This window comes from Aotus nancymaae, unplaced genomic scaffold (assembly GCF_030222135.1).
Source record: "Aotus nancymaae isolate 86718 unplaced genomic scaffold, 86718_ANA_hifiasm-v0.15.2.pri h1tg000033l, whole genome shotgun sequence".
Lineage (NCBI taxonomy): Eukaryota > Metazoa > Chordata > Mammalia > Primates > Aotidae > Aotus > Aotus nancymaae.
In genome coordinates, this window is record NW_026988447.1 from 44,935,162 (window position 1) to 44,960,399 (window position 25,238).

General features: G+C 40.2%; 1 protein-coding gene across 1 annotated transcript in view; it reads left to right on the forward strand.

Annotated features, from left to right (window-relative positions):
• Positions 1–2,412: 2,412 nt before the first annotated feature.
• The window catches only part of ANXA5 (annexin A5), a 29,898-nt gene continuing 7,072 nt past the window's right edge, over positions 2,413–25,238 (forward strand). The window contains exons 1-8 of the mRNA XM_012473026.2: positions 2,413–2,519; positions 2,759–2,805; positions 13,526–13,610; positions 15,219–15,313; positions 16,457–16,570; positions 18,210–18,300; positions 21,443–21,522; positions 21,989–22,045. Of these exons, the coding sequence (XP_012328449.1) occupies positions 2,797–2,805; positions 13,526–13,610; positions 15,219–15,313; positions 16,457–16,570; positions 18,210–18,300; positions 21,443–21,522; positions 21,989–22,045 (531 nt within the window). The 5' untranslated portion in view covers positions 2,413–2,519; positions 2,759–2,796. The remainder of the gene's footprint in view (positions 2,520–2,758; positions 2,806–13,525; positions 13,611–15,218; positions 15,314–16,456; positions 16,571–18,209; positions 18,301–21,442; positions 21,523–21,988; positions 22,046–25,238) is intronic.

The following is a 25,238-nucleotide window of genomic DNA, read 5'->3' on the forward strand; positions in this document are numbered from 1 at the left end:
TTCACTTACTGTGTTATCCCCAGCGCCTAAACCTGTGCCTGGTCCAGAGTAGGAGTTGAATAAACTGATATTAATGGGAGTGAAAGAAAGGCTAACTGGGGTACATCAAGACTCTGGGTCCAATAACTCATGGATTCTGTCAGTATTTGGCTGCAGGACATAGAGCAAGTCATTAACCCATGATGAGTCTCATGTCCCTATAAAATCAATGATCGTTACGTATAGGATCTCTGAGGTTCTGTTTAATTCCATTAATGTAAGAGTAGAGGGCCGGGCGCGGTGGCTCAGGCCTGTAATCCCAACACTTTGGGAGGCCGAGGCGGGTGGATCACGAGGTCAAGAGATCGAGACCATCCTGGTCAACATGGTGAAACCCCGTCTCTAGTAAAAATACAAAAAATTAGCTGGGCATGGTGGCGCATGCCTGTAATCCCAGCTACTCAGGAGGCTGACGCAGGAGAATTGCCTGAACCCAGGAGGCGGAGGTTGCAGTGAGCCGAGATCGCGCCATTGCACTCCAGCCTGGGTAACAAGAGCGAAACTCTGTTTCAAAAAAAAAAAAAGAGTAGAAAGTGAGAAAAGCAAAGCAAACGGAGTTCAAGTGGATGTGGGTGGGAAAGAAGAATGCTCTAGGGAAGATTAAAGGACCCGCTTTTTGGTGCCGGGAAGAGAGAAAGTAGAAAAGCAGGAGCAACAGAGACAGATGCTCAGAAAAGGGCTGCCTTCACAGATGTTAATGTCTGTAAAGAAAGCCCGGGGAGGTGCTGACTTGGGGAGAGCCTGAGGCTGAGTAGACAGCTGAGCTGGTGGAGAGGAGGCTCCCAGGGGAAAGGCAACCTGCCAGTGGAGTGGGGGTGATGGGGTTGCCAAGCTCCACATACTTTGCAATTTTGCCTCCTTCTCCAGAGAACAACCACTCTGTTGTGACTTTGTCAGGGCTGGAATAAGCATGTGGTTCACATGTGAAAGCAAATGTGAACTTCTTTACAAAGAACCACACTTGCTGTCCTTTTTAATTCTTCCTCATTCTCCAAGAAGACTAGCTCCTTATCTCTTACCCTTAACCTCCATGTTGAGAAGCACTCTGCACTTCTCATTCTAGCGTATGTCTAGAACACTGCATCTAGTGTCAGAAACTTGTCCTCTTGCCTCTTCTGCCCTGGCACCTTCCCTCCCCATACCAGTAAGTCTGAGAAGTTCACTGTGTCTTCTACTTTTTCTTTCTCAGCATGTAGAGACAAAAGTGATTATATCCTGGATGTGAATCTGCCACGTCGACATTTGATGAACCTCAGTCTCATGAATACCGCCTGATTCCTAGGATTTTTAAAAAACTGTCCTTAGCATAAGAACATGTCAACCTTGATGGCATTGCACACATTATAGGCTATGACACATACAGCATTCTCACCCGTCCTGGAGGGCAGCCTTTAATTGTCTTGCACAGAGCAGTATACTCTTTCCTTACAGCACAAGGCCAGGGTCTGGGGAGTAACAGCGGAGAAATCTATCTGCTTGCTGCCGCCCAAGGCCACGCTTCTGTCTACAATATTCTCCAATATCTACACAGACTGGATTTGTCTGTCTTGTTCTTTGGTGTCTTGGTTCCTTCGCATTTGGGGGCTGCTTTGCATATAAGACCCTTTCACAGAACACAGCAGCATGCTAGTACAATACGCTGTAGATTCTCCCTTCCTCTCCCCTGTCTCTCATAATACTCATATTTTATGTTGAACCAATATGAGGCATGGCTCAAATTTAAGTCATTAAAGTTCTAGGCTAGTTCTGAAAACAGAAACTGATTGGAAGTAGAGGCTTTGAAATATGCTACTAGAAGGCTGTATGTTTAAGAGAGGGCCATCTAGGAAGCAATCATTGGCATTAAAAACAACAAAACATAACAGAAACAAAAACAACTTGGGAAACGGCCCTCCCTTCACGTTTTTTCTATTCCAGGGTCAAAGGAGCGCTGTCCTTAGCTGCAATGATTTTGTCTCGCCTCCAAAAAGACGCCCAGGCACTGCTATGTGGAGCACCCGAGTGAGGCTATGGTTCCTGCGGTAACAGAGGCAGGGAGACTCAAACACCCCCAAACTCCGAGTCCTGGACAGTTCCCCACGCCCTTCCCGCGGTGCAAGGACCAGGCGGTCCCCGGGACACTCAGGGGAGCGGCGCCCCCTCCAGGTTCCAGCAGCGCTGCGGCCGCGCCCCACCCAGGCCCGCGGGACCCGCGGGACAATCCGCGCCCCTGGAGACCAACTGGGACGAGCCGCGCCCACGCAGGCGCGCTGAGGTCCGGGCAGGGGCGGGCCGGGCTGGCGCAGCCGGCCTGCGGTCGAGGCCCCGGCGGGAGTGGGCCGGGCCAAGCCAGGCAGGGCCAGGGCGGGGCCGCCGGCGTTTCCGTTGCCTGGATCAGTCTGGGTGCAGCTGCCGGATCCTTCAGCGTCCGCATCCCGTACCGCCGCCCCGCACTCCGTCGCTCTCCCGCGGGTTCGGGGCACTTGGGTCCCACGGTTTGGGTGAGTGGCCGCCTGGCCCGGGGAGGGGGCTCCCTCCGAAGAGGGGAGGGGGTCGCCGGGCACTGGGTTCACGCGGACGCTCGGCCGAGAGCTGTCCCGGTAGCTGCAAGAGGGCGAGTCGGCCCGTTGGCGGGGCCCTAGGGTCTGTCTGAGCGCTGCCGCGTCCCCGCCGACCTGCGCTTGGGGAGGGCGCGAGTTGCGAGTGGCGCGCTAAGCCAGAGGTCTCTCGTCTCTTGCAGTCCTGCTTCACCTTCCCCTGACCTGATTCGTCGTCGCCATGGCACAGGTAAGGCTGTGCGCCCCGCACCGCGCTGGATTTACCCACAACTTTGTATGCTGGGATGACGGACTTTTAGAATTTGTCTGAAAGTCAAAAAGTTTAGGAGGAAAGGGAACCTGCTTTGGGGACATCGCTTCCACCTTTCTTGTTTCCCTTTGGCTTCCCCACCCCCTTTCCTGTGTCCCGGTTCTTCCCGTGGAGCACCAGCACCGACGCCACCAAGCTGCTCTCGCGCGCAGCAGCCGGTGACGTGGCTGGATTTGTGTGCGCTCCCTTTTCATGAGTGAATGTGTAAAAGTGGGCCTTCCCCAAAATCTAGAGAGTCACTAAAATTAGAACCAGAATGAGAACAGCTCATCGTGGTCATGTGAGGCGAACGTATTTTTTTCCCCCTCCTTGACTTCCTTTCTTTTTTTTTTTTCCACAAAGTATTTTAATACTGTAATTGAGCATTGGCTTTTCCCAGTTGCTCAGCCCAATTTTACTAAAAGAAACTGTTGGTTGTAGGCTCTGATTTTTTTTTTATGCAAAAGACTAAACACAAGCGCTGTTTTTCTTAAGCAATGAACTCGTGGAACGAGTTCTCAATTGAATTTGCCTTGGGACGGTTTCAGAAATGGATAATCTAATGCAGGCTAATGCAGGCTTTCTTTACTGTGTTTTCCCTTTTTTTTAAAAAAATTATTTATTTGTTTATTTTTTATGAGAAGGAGTCTCACTTTTGTTGCCCAGGCTGGAGTGCAGTGATACGATCTCGGCTCACTACAACCTCTGCCTCCCAGTTCAAGCAATTCTCGTGACGCAGTCTCGAGTAGCTGGGATTACAGACACATGCCAGAACGCCCGACTAATACTTGCATTTGTAGTAGAGACCGGATTTCACCATGTTGGCCAGGCTGGTCTCAAACTCCTGGCCTCAAGTGATCCTCCCGCCTCGGCCTCTCAAAGTGCTGGTATTTCAGTCCTGTATCACTATGCCTGGCTTCTTTACTGTTATTAATATTTTCAAAAATGTAGGAAAGAGAAAATAGTTTAAGGTCTTCAAAATTGAGGATGTTATACAGTGTTTTGAGAGTAAGATATCAGGGCTTAAAAACTCCAAAACTGATTCCACAGATCTTGTCAATCTAACTGGCTTGTCAGAGTCCAGGTAGTTTTTTTTAAAGAAGTGTTTTAACTGCTAAAACAATGCTGTCTCTTATTTGTGGTTCACTTTTTATCAGATTGACTTATCAAAATTGAATAAGTTTTCTTGGTCCTTTCCAAGTGAAAATGGGAGGATTAAGATGAGTTAGTTACTTCATTAAACTTTTATAGTGCTCCCATTCTTACTTCCTCTTTTGCACTTAAATGTTACAGTAAACCAATTCTCATATTACTCAAGTGGAAAGTTTGGTTTAGATTCTTCTCCATAGAAAGGATACTTTTATGTGGAATTAACTTTCCTGAGGAATGTTTTTCCTATCTTGATATGCTGGCGTGGTGATTACATGACAATTTAGCAAGCATCGAATAATTCCCTCTATCTTTGCTCATTTGACAGTTTCTTGAGTCTGTTTTTTAAGTTCTGCAGTGATGTCTGAGGGTCCATCAGTTCCTTTTCATTGTGTATACTGTTTACCCAGATAGTATAAGTGAACACATTTTCCAGTTGTGAACATTAATTTTAATAATTTCAAAGAATTATTAGTATCATAAAGGCCATGTGTATATAAAACCTAGGAGAATGGTGGTTTGCATATAAAATTATGTACCTGAGCCGTATGACAATATAATACCAAACTGTTTTCTATCAAAACTGCAGTTTTTACGCATCATAAAAGTTACAAGTAATGTTTAAAAAAGAGTGTTAAATTTTGTTCTAGTTTTGTTACTAGTTACTCTTGGAAACCGTGAAAGTAAAACACTTTGTTAAAATGTTTAGTATTAAAGTTGGGTGGGGCGTCTGAGCGGTAACAATGTCATGAAGGCAAAACTAGATTACGTAATTGTTCATTAGAAATTTCATAAATGTCAGAATTAGCTCCATGATATATGTTTAAGTTACAAGGTTTGATCAGAAATCTTTTGGGTTGGTTTAACATTATTATAGTAATTAAAAAAAAAAGCCCTGTGCCGAGCAAGCAGGATAAATTTAAGTAAGTAAATTTGAGATGAAGCTCATTCCAGAGGAGCTGACTGGATATTGATTGTATCTTTTCATGCCATTCTTTTTTTTTTTGAGTTGGAGTCTTGCTCTGCCACCCAGGCTGGAGTGTAGTGGCGGGATCTCAGCTCACTGCAACCGCTGCTTCCCAGGTTCAAACAATTCTCTCCTGCCTTAACCTCCTGAGTAGCTGGGATTACTGGTGTGTGCCACCACACCTGGCTAATTTTTGTATTTTTAGTAGAGACGGGGTTTCACCATATTGGCCAGGGGGGTCTTGAACTCCTGACATCCTGATCCACCCACCTCGGCCTCCCAAAGTGCTGGAATTACAGGCATGAGCCACCACTCCCAGCCCATGCCATTCATTGTTAAAGTCAAGGCTCTCCGGAGCTTATGTTCGCTTTTAGGATTTTAGGCCACGGTTACCCGTTTACTCATGGCCTTTGCTGCTCCTGGTGGTCTCTCTCAGTTCCTTATCTCTTTGACTCTTACCTTCATTTTGGCTGCGGAGAAATAACTAGATCTAAAACCACTTGGCTGCTTTTTAGGGCACTGAACAATTCATTGGCATTCAGCAAACCCTAATTTCCTTATCTAATATTCAGTTCTCTTTGGAGGGCTTACATAGGTGATCAAGCCAGTTAGAGGTAGGCAGTCGGCTTTCTTCTTTTAATGACTTAGAAGTTCAAAATGATAGAAATATAACAATACTTTTACAGCATAATTCATTCCTGAAATACATTTTATTTCTATAACCTTCATACTATTCTAAAATTTCACAAATGCATCTGTTTCTTAAAAATTAGTGTTCCTAAGACCTTTGCTTTAAGTGCTTCTTAGACCCCGTCTTTCAGTTTAGTAATTTGCATAATATGTAAACATATCATCAATTGATTAATTGCAAGGAATTATATTCCTGCTGGCTTCATTTCTTTGGTGACTTTTTTTTTTCAACCCCGAGATGGAGTATCACTCTGTCATCCAGGCTGAAGTGCAATGGCATGATCTCAGCTCGCTGCAACCTCCGTCTCTTGGGTTCAAGTGATTCTCTTGCCTCAGCCTCCTGATTAGCTGGGATTACAGGCATGTGCCCACTACATCTGGCTAATTTTTGTAGTTTTAGTAGAGACAGGGTTTTGCCATGTTAGCCAGGCTGGTCTTGAACTTCTGACCTCAGATGATCTGCCTGCCTTGGCCTCCCAAATTGCTGGGATTACAGGCATGAGCTGCCATGCCTAGCTGGACACTAGTTCTTAACTGTTCTTTTTTTCATCAGTGCATGCATTCGTGAATGTATGAGGCTTTGGCACTTTCACTATATGCCAAGTATTATTAAACATGAGTGCAATGGGAAATGGATCTAAGAATTATTGACGTAATAGATGCATTGCTAAGTCCTTTGTGTGTATTATTTAGTCCTCATAACACAGTTTTGGAAATAAGTATTACTGTTTTTGTTTCACAGAAGAGGAAATCGAGGTTACCTATCTGGCATCGTTTGTATGGGACACAGGAGGGAAGCCATTATACAGAGAGGCAACGATAGCAAATAAATACTTAGGGATATAAAAGCGTTTGGCATGATGAAGTGAAGCTGCAGTGAGGTAGGGAAATTAAGCCCTGACTTGGAAAGGGTTGCCAGATAGGTAGACGGGAGCCAGCACGAAAGATTATATGTACTATTTTATAGGTAATGGAGCACTATCAAAGAGTTGCAGGTTGAGGTGTGCAATCATCAGATTTATATTTAACAAAGCTCACCCTGGGGCCAGTGTGATGGTTGCATTTCTGGAAGATGCAAAGGCAGGGTGGTGGAGTGGGGGTTGAGAGAGGGGAGAGGGAGGCTGAGTACTGGAAAACCAATAGGCTTTGTTGTGGTAATCCCAGTGAGACCTCAAAGGCTTAAACTAGGCAGTGTCTTAGGTTTTAGATAAGAGAGACCTGTGGGGGAAGGTGGGCAAATTTGGTACTTGAATGTGGTGATTGTTCACTGATGGAGGGTCAGGGGAGGGTTAAGAGGACTGGCTTGCTTGACCATAGTTGATTGTGGGGTTTTTTTTTTTTGAGGGAAAAAATGCAGGTTTGAAGCAGGGAAGAAACAGTAGAGGATTTGTTGAATTTGAGTTTCTTATAAAACACTTAGGTGGTATTATCTGGTCAATAGTAAGGTATATATAATCTCTAAGTCTGCTAAATCCTCTTTTATTTCTATAGGTTCTGTTTGTTTTTTGTTTTGTTATGTTTTGAGAAAGAGTCTCACCCTGTCACCCAGGCTGGAGTGCAGTGGCACTGTCTGGACTCACTGCAACCTCTGCCTCCAGGGCTCAAGTGATCCTCCCACCTCATCCTTCTGAGTAGCTGGGACTATAGTGGGATGTGGTGGTGCCTGGCTAATTTTTGTATTTTTTTGTAGAGACAAGGTTTCACTAACTTGCCCAGGCTGGTCTCAAACTTCTGACCTCTGGTGCCCTGGTCTCCCAAAGTTCTTGGATTATAGGGCTGAGCCACCGAGCCTGGCCAGATCCATTTGCTTATATATTATTTATCTCTTCCTACCACTAAAAAAGATTTGAAGCTAACTTATTTCTTACCTTTGTTTAGGCTCAGCCATGTTCATTAGATGTGTGCCCCTTGTTTAGATACAAAAGAAAATAAAATTGTGAATCTGTGTACATTCTTATCTAATATGAGAAATCCATACCCCAGATTGTTTTTGAAGTGTTGGTGTGAATGAATCGGTTATTGATAGAGCTTTTCAAATGTTATTTTTGAAATGCCCAGTGGAAAAATTTGGTAAAATAGAAGACTCTCCTCTGACCTCTAATGTGAACTCATGGGAGGTCCATGCCACCTGCTCACTTTAACTCACTCAAGACATCACCGGAGTTATTCTTGGGTGACTTGTAGGAGCACACAACTTACCTTTCCATTGTATTGATGTTTGCCAAGGGAAGTCATTCTTACACTGGCAAAGAGACACAACATTAAACACAGAACATTAAAGAAATACACAACAAAAATTTAAATTATTTTACAAATCTTTACTTTTTAATAAAAACTTTTTTTTTCTATCATGATGCAAACAACTTAATCTGTTCTCCAGTGATACTTTTTCTCCCTTGCATTTGATTTTAAGAAACAGGTCAAAGGTAGTAGGATGGATAGACAAATGGAATGAAGCAAAAACAAGTAAGAAGGAGCATGTAAAGGAAAGGAAGTTATACAGAAGCAACAGGCCAGTTCGAGTTTATCGCTTTGAAGTTTAACATTCACTTTTTCTAAGTTGGAATTACAGCAAGGGTTAGGATTGGGGGTTGAGAGCATGTCTCTGACCTCTGATGTGTTTGTACTCCTCAGTCCTCTTAGAGGTCCTATTTTTTCCCCGATATTTATTTTACTTTGCAGCTCAAAGCATAATCAGGTCACACTAACATTCCCTCTTTTCATGCTCTTCTTATTTCTTCTTAGTACAGTGATAATTTTTTTCTCATTAGTGGGAACCATTATTGCAGGAAATATTAATGGGCCTCTAGTACGCACATCAGGCAGGGCCCTGGTGTACCTACACGGAGTGAGGAGGCAGTTGTCTTCCCAGCTTACTGTTTTTGGAATGGCTCCAAGGTCTTTGGAAACCTGAGCCTCAGAAGAACCACTCCTAAAAATCACTGTACAGCAGCTTAGCAGTTGCTATTTAGTGGTTTTCTTCATGATTTCCAGCTCCTAGTTAGTATTAGGTGGAATGCTGGGGTGCAGGGGAAGAGGTATTTGAGTAAATATTGATTATGTGGGACGGGAGGACAAAGAGGGTTTAGTTCTCTTCTGTGTCTTCAGGAAAGCTCTATTTAAAGTGTTCCAGACAGGCTAATACTTTCTCATCTTTAAACTTGAAATTGTTATTTATATCTAAGTTCTGTGTCTAGAAAAGCAGCCCTTCCCTTGTTGTTTGGTTGGTTTTATTCATTTTATTTTGGCATACCTAGTCTTTGAGGGTAAAGAACTTTTTCATTTAGAGAAAAAAAAGCCAGCAAAATTATAGACCTAAAGCATGGATATTTTTGAAGGTGAGAATTAAAAGAGTGAATTGTATATTTTGGCCAAGTATTATTTAAGAATATATTATAATTCTCTTCATAAGGCATTGGTGGTAACAGATAAAGGGAACTGAGGATGAACTGAGTGTGGGTGAGGGAATAGTACCTACTTAAGGGTTGGTGTTAATCTGGGTAAAGTATGGAGACTCCAGCAAACAGGGGAAGCCCTCTCAAATGAGTCATTTAAAGTCACATTTGCAGTCAGTTTTGTGTGGGCAGTGATGGGGTTTGGGCAGGATGTCCAAATAAGGATTCTGCCCTTATGACTCATTTCTCTAATTCACATCTGGTCTCTTAATACTGCTACGTGGCTTTGCTACCCTTGTTGGGTGACTCTGATTGTATGGAATGTAGCAAAAGTGTTTCACAATTTCTAGAAAGCTCTCAAAAAGAGGACCAGCAGTTGTTCCTTCATACAACTGAAGATTTTTAAGATGCTTTTCTTCCATTCATCTTTCACCTAACTTCCTTCAGTGCCTGGTGTCAGATATTCAGATATCCTTTTTCTTTAGGCAACTCCCTCATGTCTCTCTGTTTTTAACTTCTCCCTGTTATTAACCTCTCTGTCCAGAAGTTTCTTCATAGCCTACAAACTGGATCAACGCCCCCTCCTGCCTTTTTTAAACTGTGTTTTTAAAAGCCTGATTTATAAACTATTGTTTCATTGAGACAGTCTTTCCCTCAATTCATTCCTGAGAGTCCTATAGCCAGGCTGATGAACGCCGTCAAAGACTTCCTAGTTACCAAACCCAGGGGACCCTTTGCGTCTTAGCTCTTCCTTGACTTCCTGTGGTATTGGACACTGCCTCCTCTTCCTTTCCTCTTGGAACATTTGTCTTCTTCAGCTTCCATACCATCACCCTCCTTGGATTTTATTCTTGCCTTTGGGAGGGCAGTGTAGCCAAGGTCCTGTGGCTTCAAGTCCCATCTCTGCTTTTTGCTTGTTTGCTGGTCACTTGGATGACTCACTTGCTAAAACCTTTCTGAGCCAGTATGTTTCTTTGTCTGTAAGATGGGATTTCACTGAGATGATCTATGTGAAGCTCTGTGCACGGTGCCTGGTGCATCGCTGCACTCAGCGGATACTAGCTGCCACTCTGATTGTAGGTCACCTTCCCTTTTCTTCTCCTCTGATCTTTCCACCCCATTAATATTGTCTTGCATGGTGGCCTCTGGCTACTACCGAAGTATGCTGACAACTCACAAGCCTACTACGGAGAAATGCAAAGCCAGCCATCCTCTTCCCCATCCAAAAAACAGAATCGTCCCGAATAGTTTCTGTCTGCCTGGGGCCTGTTTTTGTCCCTTTGTTTATGTCTTCCTTTCCTTCTTTGTGTTGCTAGTTTCTAAGTGGTCTTCTTACCACTCTTGGACAGTCCGTTCGATTGTGTCCACTGCTGCCAGAGGCATATTGCTGTGCAGAGTTGACATTGTTCTTTTCTTCTTGAGTGTCTTCCTGTGGGTTCCTGTTGACTACAGGATGAGGTCTGCACATTTTAGCATGGCTTTTATGCCCTTCCCCTCCCCTCACTGTGACCTTTCCCTTGTTTTTATTTCAAGCTTACTGCTTGTTCCAGTCTGTTGAAATACTTACCTCTTTATCAAAAGTACCAGATTGGCCTGGCAAATCCACAGGCAACTTTCAAGACTTTTTTTGGAATTTTTTTCCCGAAGTTTTTCTCTTTTCACACTTCCTAATATAGTCCTCTCAAATGTGCTCACATTACCCTAATCCAGCCTCTGTGTATACATATTCTACTGCACTTGATTAGTTATATGCCTGCCATTTCATACTTGAGGGATCCTGACTTTTAACTAGTGGTTAGTATAATACTTTGCATGTGGGAAGCATTCAAAACATGGTTGAGTCAGTGAGTGAAAAAACAGGTGAACTGCAAAACAAATTCTCACATTAAGAAAACTGGTGGAGTGTATTCATTTTTACACTGATACTGATCAGTTTGAAGTGGGGTTATTAAAGAGAAGCTGTAATTTGATCTGAGAGAAATAACTTTCCTAACTCATGCTAGTGTTGAAGCATCATCATCTCAAATCTTACTGATTTCTTCTCTTAACTACGTTGAACCATATGAAGTTGTCAGCATTCAACCATTCAGTTTCATATGGATTAAGCTATAGAATGAATGGCAGGGAATCTATTGGTCTTTATGTATCTGCACTCCTCAGATGGGGTGGAAATGGAGACTAGCCTGGCTGTGGGTGGATTTCCCTCTTGGTGGAATGAACAGCTCTGGCCTAGTTTCATAACCTCTCACGAGACAAGTGGGAGAGAGGCTCCCATTTCCCCTTTTCCTAGTTGGCCACAGTCCCTTGTTTAGCTGATGGTCAGAGGGAGTGAAAGCTGCTACCAATGGTGCTTTCAACAGCCTGGGGCCAGGACATCAACCTGGAAACACCTCTTTTTCCTGTTGAATTATGTTCTTTTGGTCTCACGATCATACCACTTGACTTAGGAGTTAAGGTCATGTGGGGCTTCATGAGGTCAGGTTTTCTGATATTTGTGTCATAGCTGACCCTGTTCAGAGGAAAGAACAGTGTGTCTTCTCTTCTTGAATAACAGTAAGGACTCCAATTGAGAAAAAGTTATTCTGACGGTAAGGAAGACCTCAGTCAAGAATATTACAATATAAGTCATGACTGTTACCACAGGGGAGAGAGATAAGGTTCAACTCCAAATACAGTGAGGACAATTGGGGATTTATAGCCAACAAGCAGAGTGAGGTCAGTAGATGGAAAGTTACTAAGAGGAAACACCAAGTTAGGGGGACTCGTGCTAAACTGACTTAATAGGATTCTTGCTGAAGGCAGGCCAGGATGATCAGATTTGTAGGGTGGGGATGAGGAAATTGATCAGATATAGACGGTGCCTTAGTTCATTGGACTGCTGTAACAGAATACTATAGACTGGATGGCTTATGAACAGCAGAAATTCATTTCTCACAGTTTTGGTGACTGGAAGTCTCAGGGTGCCAGCATGGTTGGGTGTGGTGAGGGCTCTCTTCTAGACATGATCGTAGCCTCACGTGACAGAGCAGAGAGAAGTAAGCTGTCTCCGGATTCTTACAAGGATGCTAATCTCATTTTGGGGGCCCTGCTTTCATGACTTCATCTAATTCTAATTATCTCCCAAAGGCTCTACCTCTGATTTACCATCATGTTGTGCAGTAGGGTTTCAACATATGAATTTTGAGGGGTCACAGATACTCAGTTCATAACAGAGGGTGATCTGCTACCAAGAGTAGGGGCATCCTTCTAAACTGACTTAGCAAGATTCTTGCTAGGCAGGCAAAGGAGGCCCAAGGATAAGGACTAGTTGAGAAGAGGGCTCAGGGGAGCCTGTTCAAAGTGTGGCCAAAGAGAGAGTCTTTGTCACTCTCTCCTGGATCCATGAGTGTCACTTTTTTGGGAAGTCTAATTTAGTGCCACTAAAGAGAGAAGGCCACTGAACTGACCTTTGACACTGTCCAGGGGAAGTTCTTCACCATGGCTATCACTCCCTATTGTCATCATTTAAAATTTCATTGGTATATTATTGTTGGCATATGCAACAATTTGAGGCTGAGGTGGAAAAGAAACTTTCCCCCTTTTTGGTGACTGTGCTTTTGTGCATTTATAATAAGACGCATAAGACTGTACACTAGGCTAGCTTTACAGTCCTTTTAGCTGTTTGTTTCTCAGTTTAGATGGTACCTTAGCTCGAGTTTTGAGGAAATACAAAAACATTTATTAGTAAAGTAAATGCAGGGAGCCTCCATTTACCATAAGATAAACATTTATGGCTCAGTATTAGTAAAGCCTTCTCACTCTAAGGATCTAACTTTTTTTGAAATATTAAGATATTTTAATTATTAAAATCAGTGTATGTATATGATAAAGTAATGTGTAACAGGAAGCTTTATGAAGAGTGTCTTCCAATACACCTTTATAAAGTTCTAAATTCAAAGATTTATATTCTTCTGGCACATGAACTATCAAGTATCGTTTCAGGCTTTGCTAGATTGTCTTAAAATCCGTATGTAAGTATACGGAAACAGGACTTAGATGAAAAGGCATGTAATAAGAGCATTGCTTAGAATTGAGTACTCAGGATAGGGCGTTAAGATTTAATGTGGATTCTGTATTCTTGTAGATCAAAATGCTGTGAGACTTAGTTGAAGGGAGCCTGCAAAGAAGTGTCCTCTGTGAACCAGGAGGTATTGGTGGGGTTTGGTCACAGGGAAGAGGGAGCCAGCCTTCCAACTGATGGTATTGCAGGTGGATCAGGGTAGCTTTTGTGCTGAATCGATCCTGCCAATCCCCATTGTAAATGGTTCACTTCCCAGTTCAAAAGGGGTCACAAATCTTATCAATTGGTAAATTTATTTAATGACTGAATATGATATATAGCAAGCAGCTTCCTGTTTATGTTATTTGCTTTGTCATATTAGTCATGATATGAATAATACCACTGTGTTTCCTGAATTAGGTTCTCAGAGGCACTGTGACTGACTTCCCTGGATTTGATGAGCGGGCTGATGCAGAAACTCTTCGGAAGGCCATGAAAGGCCTGGGTAAATTTAGCTTCCTCTTTCTAAAAAAATGTGACATTTGTTTTTCTAAACGAGTCATTAATTACAGTAAAAATAATTTTAGAATATTTGGATCTGAAATCTGTTGGAGAAGAGATATGTTAAGATAATAAAATAATACCATAAACTAAGAATGTCCAATCTTTTGGCTTCCCTGGGCCATATTGGAAGAAGAATTGTCTTTGGCCACACATGATGATAGCTGATTAGCTTAAAAAATTGCAAAAAAATCTCATAATACCTTAAGAAAGTTCATGAATTTGTGTTGGGTTGCATTCAGAGCTGTCCTGGGCCACATGTAGTTTGCGGGCTGTGGGTTAGACAAGCTTGCTATAAACCATCCCAAATATTCAGTCTCTAGAACTCAACAGGCAGTTAAATTCAGCCTCTGTGCTTTGGAGCTTGTCATTTTCACCTGTCTGGTAGAGGCCTGAGTCAGTAAGGCAGCCGTCCCTGCGTGTGAGCAGCTGTGCAGCTGTTTCCAGTCAGATATCCCATTCTCATTCTGCAAGTCTCTTCTCTTCCCTAGCCTCTTTTCTAGTCATTTAAAAACCTCCCATCTCAAGGATTCCCATGTGTCACTGATCTCCTGTGCTCAGCTTCCTTTGTACTACTGTTCACGTGTTTCCTGGCCCTCAAGCCCTTCCATTGTATCCAGCCCACATTTTCAGACTCATCTCCCATTGCTACTTAATGTGTTCTCAGACGCAACCATGCTGGCTTATCTGCTGTTTATGAAAGCCCTATATTTCCCCACTGCTGAGCTTTTCTCTCATTCTAAAAGCTGTCCTTCCTTTCGTCACTGCCTTTCACAATCCTTCCATCTTTCAAGACTGTTTTGGGTGTCACGTTCTCCATGAGGCATTCTCCAAGACTCCCTTCCACCTCCTATCAGCTAGGAGACCCTTCTTTGAATCCCATTTAACACCTAGACCTTTCCTGAGGACTTATCACATTTTGCCTTAACTCATAATTATTTGTAGGTTTTTTTATTTCTACCTTAAATTGTAATTTCTGGCGTGATTGAGAGACATCTTTCTCGTCTCTCAATCCCCTGTAACACCCAGCACATTGTGCCTTACGAATAACTGTTATTTAAGTATCTGTTGCATGAAAAACTAGGTGCACTAAGTTTTTTAAAAGGCAGAAGTATTTTTCCATCTACTTCCCAATACATTGGGAATAGGGGGATAGAATATATTGGAAACATAACATTTTATATACTGTAAATTTTTAATAAACTGTTTAGTAAAACATTTATATGTGTGTGTATATATATATACATATATGTGTTTGTGTGTGTGTGTGTGTGTCTGTGTGTGTGTGTGTATGTATGTTTTTTTTTAAGAGATGGGGATCTCACTATGTTGACCAGGCAGGTCTTGAACTCCTGGCCTCAAGCAATCCTCCCATCTTGGCCTCCCGAAGAGCTGGGATTACAGACGTGAGCCACCATGCCCGCCATAAAATATATTATATATTCGCATAGGGAGAGGCAAGGAAATAAGGTGACTGGGAAGTGGGTTGCGAAGACCATTGGGAGAGTATGCATGCAGGAGTGAAAATGTAATTATTAACCATAAATTACAGGCACAGATGAGGAGAGCATCCTGACTCTGTTGACATCCCGAAGTAATGCTCAGCGCCAGAAAATCTCTGAGGCTTTTAAGACTCTGTTTGGCAGGGTAAGACCATACTTCATCCCAGGAGAGAATGAGGGAACAGCTATCAATTATAAGACTAATCTGAAATGCACTGATATTCTTTTGTAAGCATCATTTATTTTGTGATTCCGAGTTCCCTATTTCTGTTTCTTTCCACTCTAAATTATCAGCTCTTGGGATATAGTGCTCACCCAGCTTATCCTCACGTAATTGTTTTTCCTTGCCTAATGCTGTAGAGGTGCCAAAAGATCCTGTGGTGAGAATTCTCCCTTTTGTTTTCCTCTGTGCTTCTCAGTCACGTTCACATGGATGTCTTACTGTCTGTTTTCTAGGTGTAAGACTGTATTACAATATGTTTTGTTTTAACACGGTCACAAGTCTTGGTTCCTCTTGTCATGATTTTAACTAATGGATTTTTAATTAGTTGATTTAAATGCTTTTGAGTAACAATTCCAAAAATTTTAAATTTATTACTAAATGAATTAGTGCATGCATGAAAAACTTAAATGTAGTCTTGTTATTCTGAAAACATATGTCACTTAATTGAGAAAACAAATGCAAAGCAAAGAAAGTATTCTAAACACCATTTCTAGTTGTGTGGTGTGCTGAAACTTGTGGGTAGGAAATACTGGTTTTTTTTCTTTTCATAATTGCATATACAATTTCCCCATAGGAACAAATGTCTCTCAGTGGTCAGGAGTCATAATAATGACTGTAATCTATTAGGTATTTGAATATTATTAGATATTGAGAGAAAAGAAAAAATTGTTGTGTTTGGGTATGAGAGACTAAATGTCCTTTGTAAAAATTCATTATATGATTATTTTTTAGAATTAAAAAAGGTATGTTTCTCAGAATAGTATTTTTAAAATAAAATATTTTTAGCCTGCTTTTAAAGGTATTCATTTATTTTCAAGTTAAGAAAAACATCTTTTAAAAACAAACATCTTGACATGTAAGTGAGTTTGCCTTAGTTTAAGCTGTTGGTCACAGGTTAAAGGTATATTATTCAAGGTTATGGGATTTTCTTTAGCTCATGGGCCTTCTACTTGGAGACAGCAACATAAAGAATTCATTAGAGCAAAGGGCTGTCATTCATATTTAAGAAGAAGAATCTCATTGCAATTTCTGCTGGTTAACAAGTTTGTCTTTTCTGTGAGTTAGGATCTTCTGGATGACTTGAAATCAGAACTGACTGGAAAATTTGAAAAATTAATTGTGGCTCTGATGAAACCCTCTCGGCTTTATGACGCCTATGAACTGAAGCATGCCTTGAAGGTAAAAAGAATGAGTGAAAGGAACATTTTTGTCATAAATAGTATTATGTTGTTTTGGTAACTACTTCATCTTGTTTGTTATCATTTTTAAAAATTTTATCTGATTATTTCAGTGAGAGTTGCTTGGAAAACAAAACTGGGAGGCAATAAACAGTAAAGGAGGGAGAAAATTACAAGTGTGCCATTTCATTTTTTTTGCAGATTTAAACTCAATAATACTGGCTATTTAAAATTTTAATATTTTTGTAGCTTTTTGTATTTTATTTTCATGCCTGTCTTCTGATTTTGAGAATGTTTAAAAAATATTACAAGTGACTTATTTTATCTTTTTAAATAGAAAATTGCCTGATTAGGGAACAATAATATTGCTTATCATTTTAGGTTAAAAGGTAAAGCTTCAGAGAGAATTTTCAGGATAAAGATTTTCTCATACTTATTCTTTCTTTCCTATTCCTCTAAACACTAAAATGAAGTAGCTAGTAAACTGCTTCATTTTAGGTGTAAGCCTATTGCACAGAACTGTAATTTCAGTTGCAGCAAAAGCTAAATGTGTATTGCCTTGACTGGTGTTTGGAATGTTGTATAAATAGGACAACATTGGCTCGTTTGTTTAGGCTCATGGGACAGGATGTAGGTCAGTTGTTAGCAGTTAGATTTTGAATGGGCACATTGAGATTTAACAAGGAAATAATGTTAATATTTCTCAAGGATTCTTACTTATGGAGTGGAGGGAGGAGAAGAGTCATCCCCATAGGGCCTAGTTTGTGCTCAGTCTCTCCATTTTTCTATAGTGATTCTTTTGGAATAAACACAAATCTTAGGTTATTGAGAAAAATACTTTCTTACTAAGTGCTTCTGAAAGGTCGGCAGTAGTTGAAATTCTGCTAGAGAATTAACTCTAGGTTTTTCAGTGCTTGATTTTTGGCAAAATACAGAAATAGAAAATAAGGCTTAAATATGCTGTCTTTTAAAAAAATTTAGTTCAGCTATATTGTTGCATCTCCTAGTTTAATGATATAGATATGATTTTTAAAAGCAGAAAAAGGAAAGCCAACTAAAATGATTTTTCAAAAATCCAGAAAGCAAGTTGCAATTCCTTTTTACTGTTCTAATTCCTAGTAACTAGGCAATGCTGTATTTATTGTTACCTTTGACGTAGAACTTCCCTGTGACTACACAGCACTTAACTTGGGGGGCAGGGGTTTATCTTTTGAGGTGCATATTGTTTAAGTATCAGTGCTCTTCCATGTACATTTATGTGAAGTTTTCATTTTTACTCTTTCAGTTTTTAAAAAATTACTTCATGTTTCATTAAAATGTTTTACTTTTAAACTAGAATTAACTGATCAAATTAAAAGTTAGGAATTTATATAACTGGTTATATATATGTACACATATGTATACACACATACACATGATAAACATTGTTTTCCATTAGACAAAAAGAATAAAATGGTCTTTGGAGAGAAAATTATTTAAAATTTCTTATTTCTATAACTAATAGAACTCATATCTGAAGAAGTCTATGTTATACTGGATAATATTTATATAGCTATGCAATTAGGGTAACATCTATTCTGGGAAGATAACTTTCTTTTTAATCTTATTGACAAGTTTTCTCTATTAAAATCTCCAAACAGGGAGCTGGAACAGATGAAAAAGTACTGACAGAAATTATTGCTTCAAGGACACCTGAAGAACTAAGAGCCATAAAACAAGTTTATGAAGAAGGTAAATGTTTGTGACTTATATTTTGCCTTCACCTCCACTGTCACTTCTTTCATTTCTCTGATTTGAATGTAGTCCTTGTAGGTACAGGAGGCAGGCAGCAAATGATGGTTGAATGAATGAATGAATGAATGACCTGCAATTCAAGCTATTTTTCTCCTTCAGTAAGGAAAAGACTGCCTTGTTATTCTCTACTATTTTAATATTTTATAAGAACCTGCTACTGAAGATGGAGTTTACTTTTGCATAGGATTTGCAATTAGTGTAGGGATATACAGGTTGTCTTTATGTTAACATTAAGGTAAAAATGGTTTTTCTTTCTTTAAAAAAATTTAGTTTTATGTTAGTAAAATTTAGGAGTTATATAAAAAGTATTTTTGGAACTTTGGAAAAGAAACCTAAACCCTTTCCCACATCAGAGTTGATAAAGTACATTTGAGTAAATGTATGTTGTCTTAGCTAATGGCAGTGCTTGAATGAAGTAGTCTGCATTTTGATTTTTCTTTCTGGTGTGCTTTTTCATGAACAGAAATCTACGTTTCAGTCTAAAGTATGTCCCATGAATAGAATCAAGGAAGTGAAAAAAAGTAAAGGTGGAGAGTCCTTTTCTTACAAGATTTCTTGTAGCCGACTTCTGCCTGACTGAGGAGGGTCGTACTATCCAGTTTCTCAGCTCAGTCAACAGACTCCAAGCCTTGTGTCTTTTACTAGGGGCTGCATCTTGCCATTTGTTTGTTAATCTTAGAAATGGCCTTGCTAACCCAGCAACTCAAAACACTGTGATTGTTTAGAGCAACTGAATAATTACCTTTCTAAAGGGCTGAATCTCTCCCACCTGCTTCTCTTTTTATAGGCAGTAAGTTCCCAACCACTAAGGCAGAAGTGATACATGTATCTCAACTTTGAACTTTATTTGGTGTACTGTTCAAAGACCTTTTTCTGGGGATGTTGACGTTGATGAAAGCCTTTGTGCTACTGGATTACAAATGGTGTGCTGATAGTGGGTAATAACTGTGTGGTCTGTCCTACTCAGCTGTGTAATTGAGCATTGGCTATGTGTCTGGCAGTGTGTTGGCTGTCATGAGTGACAAAAGGTGTGAGCAGTTTGCATGCAGTCTCTTCAGGGCTTTACATGACAGAATGACTACAATTGTGAAAGGATAATAAAATTCAAACTAAGGTAAAATACCAACAATGTAAATGCAACAATGCATTCAGAAGAGAGAGGTCATGATAGCTTTGGGTGTTAGAGAGGCTTCATGGTGCAAATCACACATGCAGCAGACTTTCAAGACTAGATAGGTTTACTTGGTGTCCATTGACAGATGAATAAAGAATACACATACACACACACACACACACACACACACAAACATAGACACACACACAGGAGTACTATTCAGTCTTAAAAGGGGGAAATCCTGTCATTTCAACATCATGGATAAACCTGGAGGACATTAAGCAAAGTGAAACAAGCTAGGTACAAGGCATAAGCTATGCATGATCTGACTTCTTATGTTGAATCTAGAAAAATCAAACTCATGGAAACAGGTAGCAAAACAGTGTTTGCTAGGGTGTATAGGGGTGGCATGGTGAATGGGAGAAGGGACTGGTGAGATATTGATCAAAGCTTACAAAATTTTAGTTAGGCAGGATGAATAAGTTGGGGGGATCTAATGTACAGCATGGTGACTATAGTAATAGTATAAGATATGCTTGAAATTTGCAAATAGAATGTATTTTAAATGTCCTCACCACACACAAAAATATAGGCTATATGAACTGATAGATATGTTGATTAGCTTGATTGTGGCAATCATTTCACAATGTACACCTGTATCAAAACATCGTGTTGTATACTTTAAATATATACAATTTTTATTTGTCCATCATAACTCAGTAAAGCTGGGAAAAAATACTAGGTGCATTTTGGGTAGGTAGAAAAGGTATTTTTGGTTGAGGTACTGCCTGTCTTTAATGGCATGGAGACTGGACTGTGGAGTGTATTGAGGGATGGAGAGGGCTTGGCTGTTGGGGAGGATGTGTGCACGTCCGTTGCTGGAGGTAAATGGAACAAGTGAGGTTAGGCTCGGGTGTAGATGGCTTTGCATGACTGGATTAGGAATTTGGACTTAATGCAAAGGTACTGTAAATTCCTGAATGGGCAGTGAAGTGTTGAAGGAACAATTGAGGGAGGAAGGAGACTTGACTCAAGAGGCTAATTGGGTAGTTATGGGGGTGGGGAGGTAAGCTAGGTATTTAGGAATGATGGTCCAACCAAGGTTAGTGAGAGGTGTGAGGAGGATAAATCAGGGACAGGAGAAACATGTGATAGATTTGATGGTTAATATATACAGGTGTTGGCATAGAAGAAGGAATTAAAGATTCCTACAAGATTTTGTATTTGGGTAACTGGTTAAAATAAACATGTAACTCTTCTGGGCCTTTTAAAATAGAAGTTTCAGGCTTTTAAAGTTCGCTTGCTTTCACATAATGATTAAATATTTATTTAATTAAATATTTAATTAAATATTAGAGGAAGGCCTCTTTTCCTTTAATAGCAACTATTTGAGAGTAGTGAGAAAGACTTGTAGACTCTTGTAGATCCCAGTTCTCCCCTTTTCTATGGCCTTACATTTAACAACTGGAAATAGAGGTAGGAGGGGCCATATTTTAGAATATCATTGCTGTCTCTCAGAGTTAACTTTGTTTCTGCAGAGAAAAAATATCTTGTTAGGGGGAGTGATGGCCATGCCTAAGAGAATGGAAGACATTTGGAAAATAACCATGAAAAAGACTTGAAAGAAAGCAAAACATGGTTTAAGCTTTTGATTAATTGTATTTAGGAGATTTTGCATTACCATGATGTGTCTATAGATTAAAGACTACATTGGTCGAGAGAATTTCTAAATGGCTGAGTCTTGATTTAAGTTTGAATTGAGTGCCTTTAGGAGACTTCAATTCATTTTTTTCCAACTACTCACTGAAATAATTTGCTTAGAGCATTCAGAGATGGAATAGAGGGAATTTATGTTAACCAAATATAATATTTCTTCTTTTATGTCTCTTTCATTTGATTAATGGGGCAAGATTATTTTTCTAGTTGAAAGAAGATGTAAATAAGTATGAAATTATTTTGTTGCAGAATATGGCTCAAGCCTGGAAGATGATGTGGTGGGGGACACTTCAGGGTACTACCAGAGGATGTTGGTGGTTCTCCTTCAGGTATTGGGTGGAGATGAATTACGGTTTGATTAAAAAGCCTGAGATTGAACTGGGCTGAATCTAGTGAAGTAAGGTCACTTAAAATTCTTTTAATAATTTCTGGTACTTGCTGATTCCTGCTGCAATGATTCTGGCTGTATGTCGCCTGTGCTTGTTTGTATTTCAGCATATCTGGTCTAAATTCTTAATAGCTAACTCATATATTTGTTTTAGATAGCAGTATCTTGTTTCTTTCACAGAATGATAGCAGTATCTTGTTCCTTTCATAGAATTTAAAATCAGGGGGACCATATTGGTTTTAGACAGTGCTGTATGATGATAATGGGAAATAGTGCAGGATTGATCTTAATAAAAGCGTATTATTCCTAGAGAAAGAGTTTTATTGCATAACCATCAGGTGGAACCACTTTTCCTTTTGAATGAGAATGCTCTATATTTCAGTAATGTGATATATTACCTCTCATAGGCTAACAGAGACCCTGATGCTGGAATTGATGAAGCTCAAGTTGAACAAGATGCTCAGGTGAGTGATGCCCAGGTTATGATGACTTTATTATGCTGTAGAAATGAAGAAATAATTCATGGTAATGAAAAATCACAATGTATGTTATAATAGCCTCTAGTGACAATCTTGTTAATGGGTTCTTTACATTGCATAAGACCTACATAAGTAGCTTTCTCTTATTCTGATCTGGTCAGCAAAATATTTCACCCCAAAGCTGAAATGCAATAAAATAAATTATGTGAGTTCCAACTATATATATATATATATATATATATATTTTGGTGATTATTGAGCATTCACAAAATAGAGAATTTTACAAGAAAAGAAAACAGGTGTTATTAATTCTACTGCCAATTATACAGTGGATGTCTTAGCAGGAGAAAATAAAGAAGAAAGAATAAATTATTTAACAGTAAGTAGTGTTATAAGCGATGACAAGTTATTTTGGCATTAGGAAATTTCTCTGCATTTCCTTTGATAGAATTTTAGGTAGGACTGGTCTTTTGTCAGCTGCTTTTTAGTGACTCCAGATGAAAATTTCCACTTAAGTAACTTTTAAATCCTTATAAAGGCTCAGTATGGTTAATAAAACAGTTATTAAAATATAGGAAAGGAAATTTGAAACATGAGAGTTGAAAACTGGAACTTGGTAATAAAGGAATTACTTAGGTTCCTAGAACCACCAATCATAGACCTCTTTCTGGTTACATGTTTCAGTTAAGAGAATATCCAATTCTTGGTTGGTTATCACATATCATTGAAAAAGGAAGAGCCATATTCACTCTTCCAGGGGAACAACCTATGGGTGTGTGATCACACTTTGCTAACAGAAAAGAGGAGAGAGGTTATTCTTTTGGGTAGGTTGATTTTATAATGGCTTCAGAATGCTGTCTTCTCTGTCTAGCTGGAGAGAGAAAAAGAACTGAATGTTTTCTGAGGGCTCTCTGTGCAGTACTTGACTCTTGCTTCACTTCGTCTTAGAAAATGCAAGCTAATTGTGTCCAGCCTCTGATTATAAGCTTCAGGCTCCTGAATGGGTTATGAGCCCCTTTGTTATCTGCGTCTTTGCTTATGCCTCCAGCCTCTCTCACATACCCTGTCTCTGCCCTCTTGCTCCTCCCACACCGCTTCCCTGAGTCCTCTTTAAGAGTCAGTCTTCAGCTTAGATACTTTAGAGTCAGGTGCTCCTTATAGGGAAAACCATAGTCCCCCAGGCTTCCTGTCACAGTTCTTGCCACCTTCTCTGGAAGCCACCTATTTACTTGACTGCCTTCCTAGGAACTCTGAACTGTCAGTTCAATTGTATCCTCAGCTTCTGGCATAGTTTAGGTGCTCAGTAAATAACCGATGAATGAATGAGCACTTAACTCTACCAGAGAGGGGCAATTTCCCTTTTATAAATAAGGAAATAAGCTCATGGCTTCCACTGAATAGCAGTGCAGTTGGGATTCCTAACCAGGCCTGTCTGACCCCAAAGCTCTTTCTCTTTCACTATAAGATAGTCATTGTTCTTGAATATTAATATTTCACTATAAGATACTCAGTGTTCTTGAATATTAGCACCTTCTCTGATTTTCTCTATCATTAAAGGATTTATTAAATATTGATTGCAAGCATAGTTGCAACTTAATTTCACCTTCTTTCGGGGAAAGGGCTAGAGCAACCCTACAAAGTTGTACTCCTGTTAGGAGCTTTGTTCAGTACTGAGGTGATCTTACTGCTTTCCAAGCATTGTTTGTGGCATTGCTAGGAGACAGTGCTGATTCTCTCATTCCTACTCTCAAGGGTAGGACAGGAGTTCTAGGAGCTTTTCCGTGGTCACAGTGTAAGAAGCCAACTCTAGTCCTCTCAGATGTCTGCAGTGAGGCCTGCATTTGCGAGCAGAGGGCAGATTTCCCAGCATAGTCAGTGATGTAATGAGAGCATTGCAGCAGCGTGAGGCTCCTGAGGGGAAAACAGTACATTTTAACCTTGTTTTCATTAATTTCCCTCCTTGGAGCACTCACTGGATAGCACCGCTGCTCAGACTTTCATGGGCATGCGAAGCACCTGGGGACCTTGAACTGCAGATTCTGATTCTGTGGGTCTGGCGGGGGTTAGAAGTCTGCATTTTGAACACGCTCTCAGGTAATGCCTGCATCCTTGGTACTTTGATTGCCGAGGCTGTATAGGTGACACTTACCTGTCATGCAGTAGATATAACCATTCACAACCCTGAGAGTGCATGTGAGACTGTATATGTGAAAACTGCTTTATAGAGTTATTTAAAATATCCCTTGAATGGAATCCAAGCTTTTCTTAGCTTTCCAGTGACCAGGAGCAACACAGAACATGTTACACTGGCTATTAGTTTTTGATTCTTTAAAATGTATTGTTATTAACTAATAAACCTGTTGAAAACAAAAAATCTTTTAGCATTATAAAAGGAACACACCAACTTGTACCTCGTAGCAAGGGCAGCTAGACTGTTATCACTAGTGAGAATTTGAGATTTCTTAATTGAGAGTAAGCTGAGACAACTAAAGGGCCCTTTCATAAGCTTTTGCATTTTTTTCTCTACTGATACCTGGCACTAAGAGGATTTCTGTTACTTGAGAGGTTTGATAAGCCATAGTGAATCATTCACTTGGGAACTGAGCATTTCGTAGATAATCCAGTTTAATTTTTAACATTTTTAATGTGTTAAACTGATTTAATATTTTTAATGCATTAAAACAGATTTTATCTTCTTCCCCAATAAGTCCTTGTTTTGTGCTTTCTCTGGAGGGGTACTTGAACTCTTAGAGGAAAGAGGGGGAAGGAGAAGGGAAGCAGTTTACTGGGCACTTGCTACTGAGTACCTGACACCGTTCAGTCAAAGCATTATGTAAGTTATATAATCTCCATTAGGGACTATACATATATTCCTACTCTGCTTGTGAGGACCTGAGGCTGAAGAGATTAAGTAGTTCATCTAAGATCTCGCAGATAAGAACAAGGACCACATCTATTTTGATTCAAAGCCTTATCCTTTGCATTGAACCAGGGCTTATCAAACAGTACTTAGGCTGAACTGTAAAGCTGAGGGAAGGGATATAAGGGTCCCTCATCCAGATGGATCCATGAATACTGGGCATCCTCCTTTAGAAGAAAGCATACTTAGATTAAAACAAAACTGTTAAATATCATTGTTTTATATGAAGAAGCCATCATCATTATTGCGTATTACTTA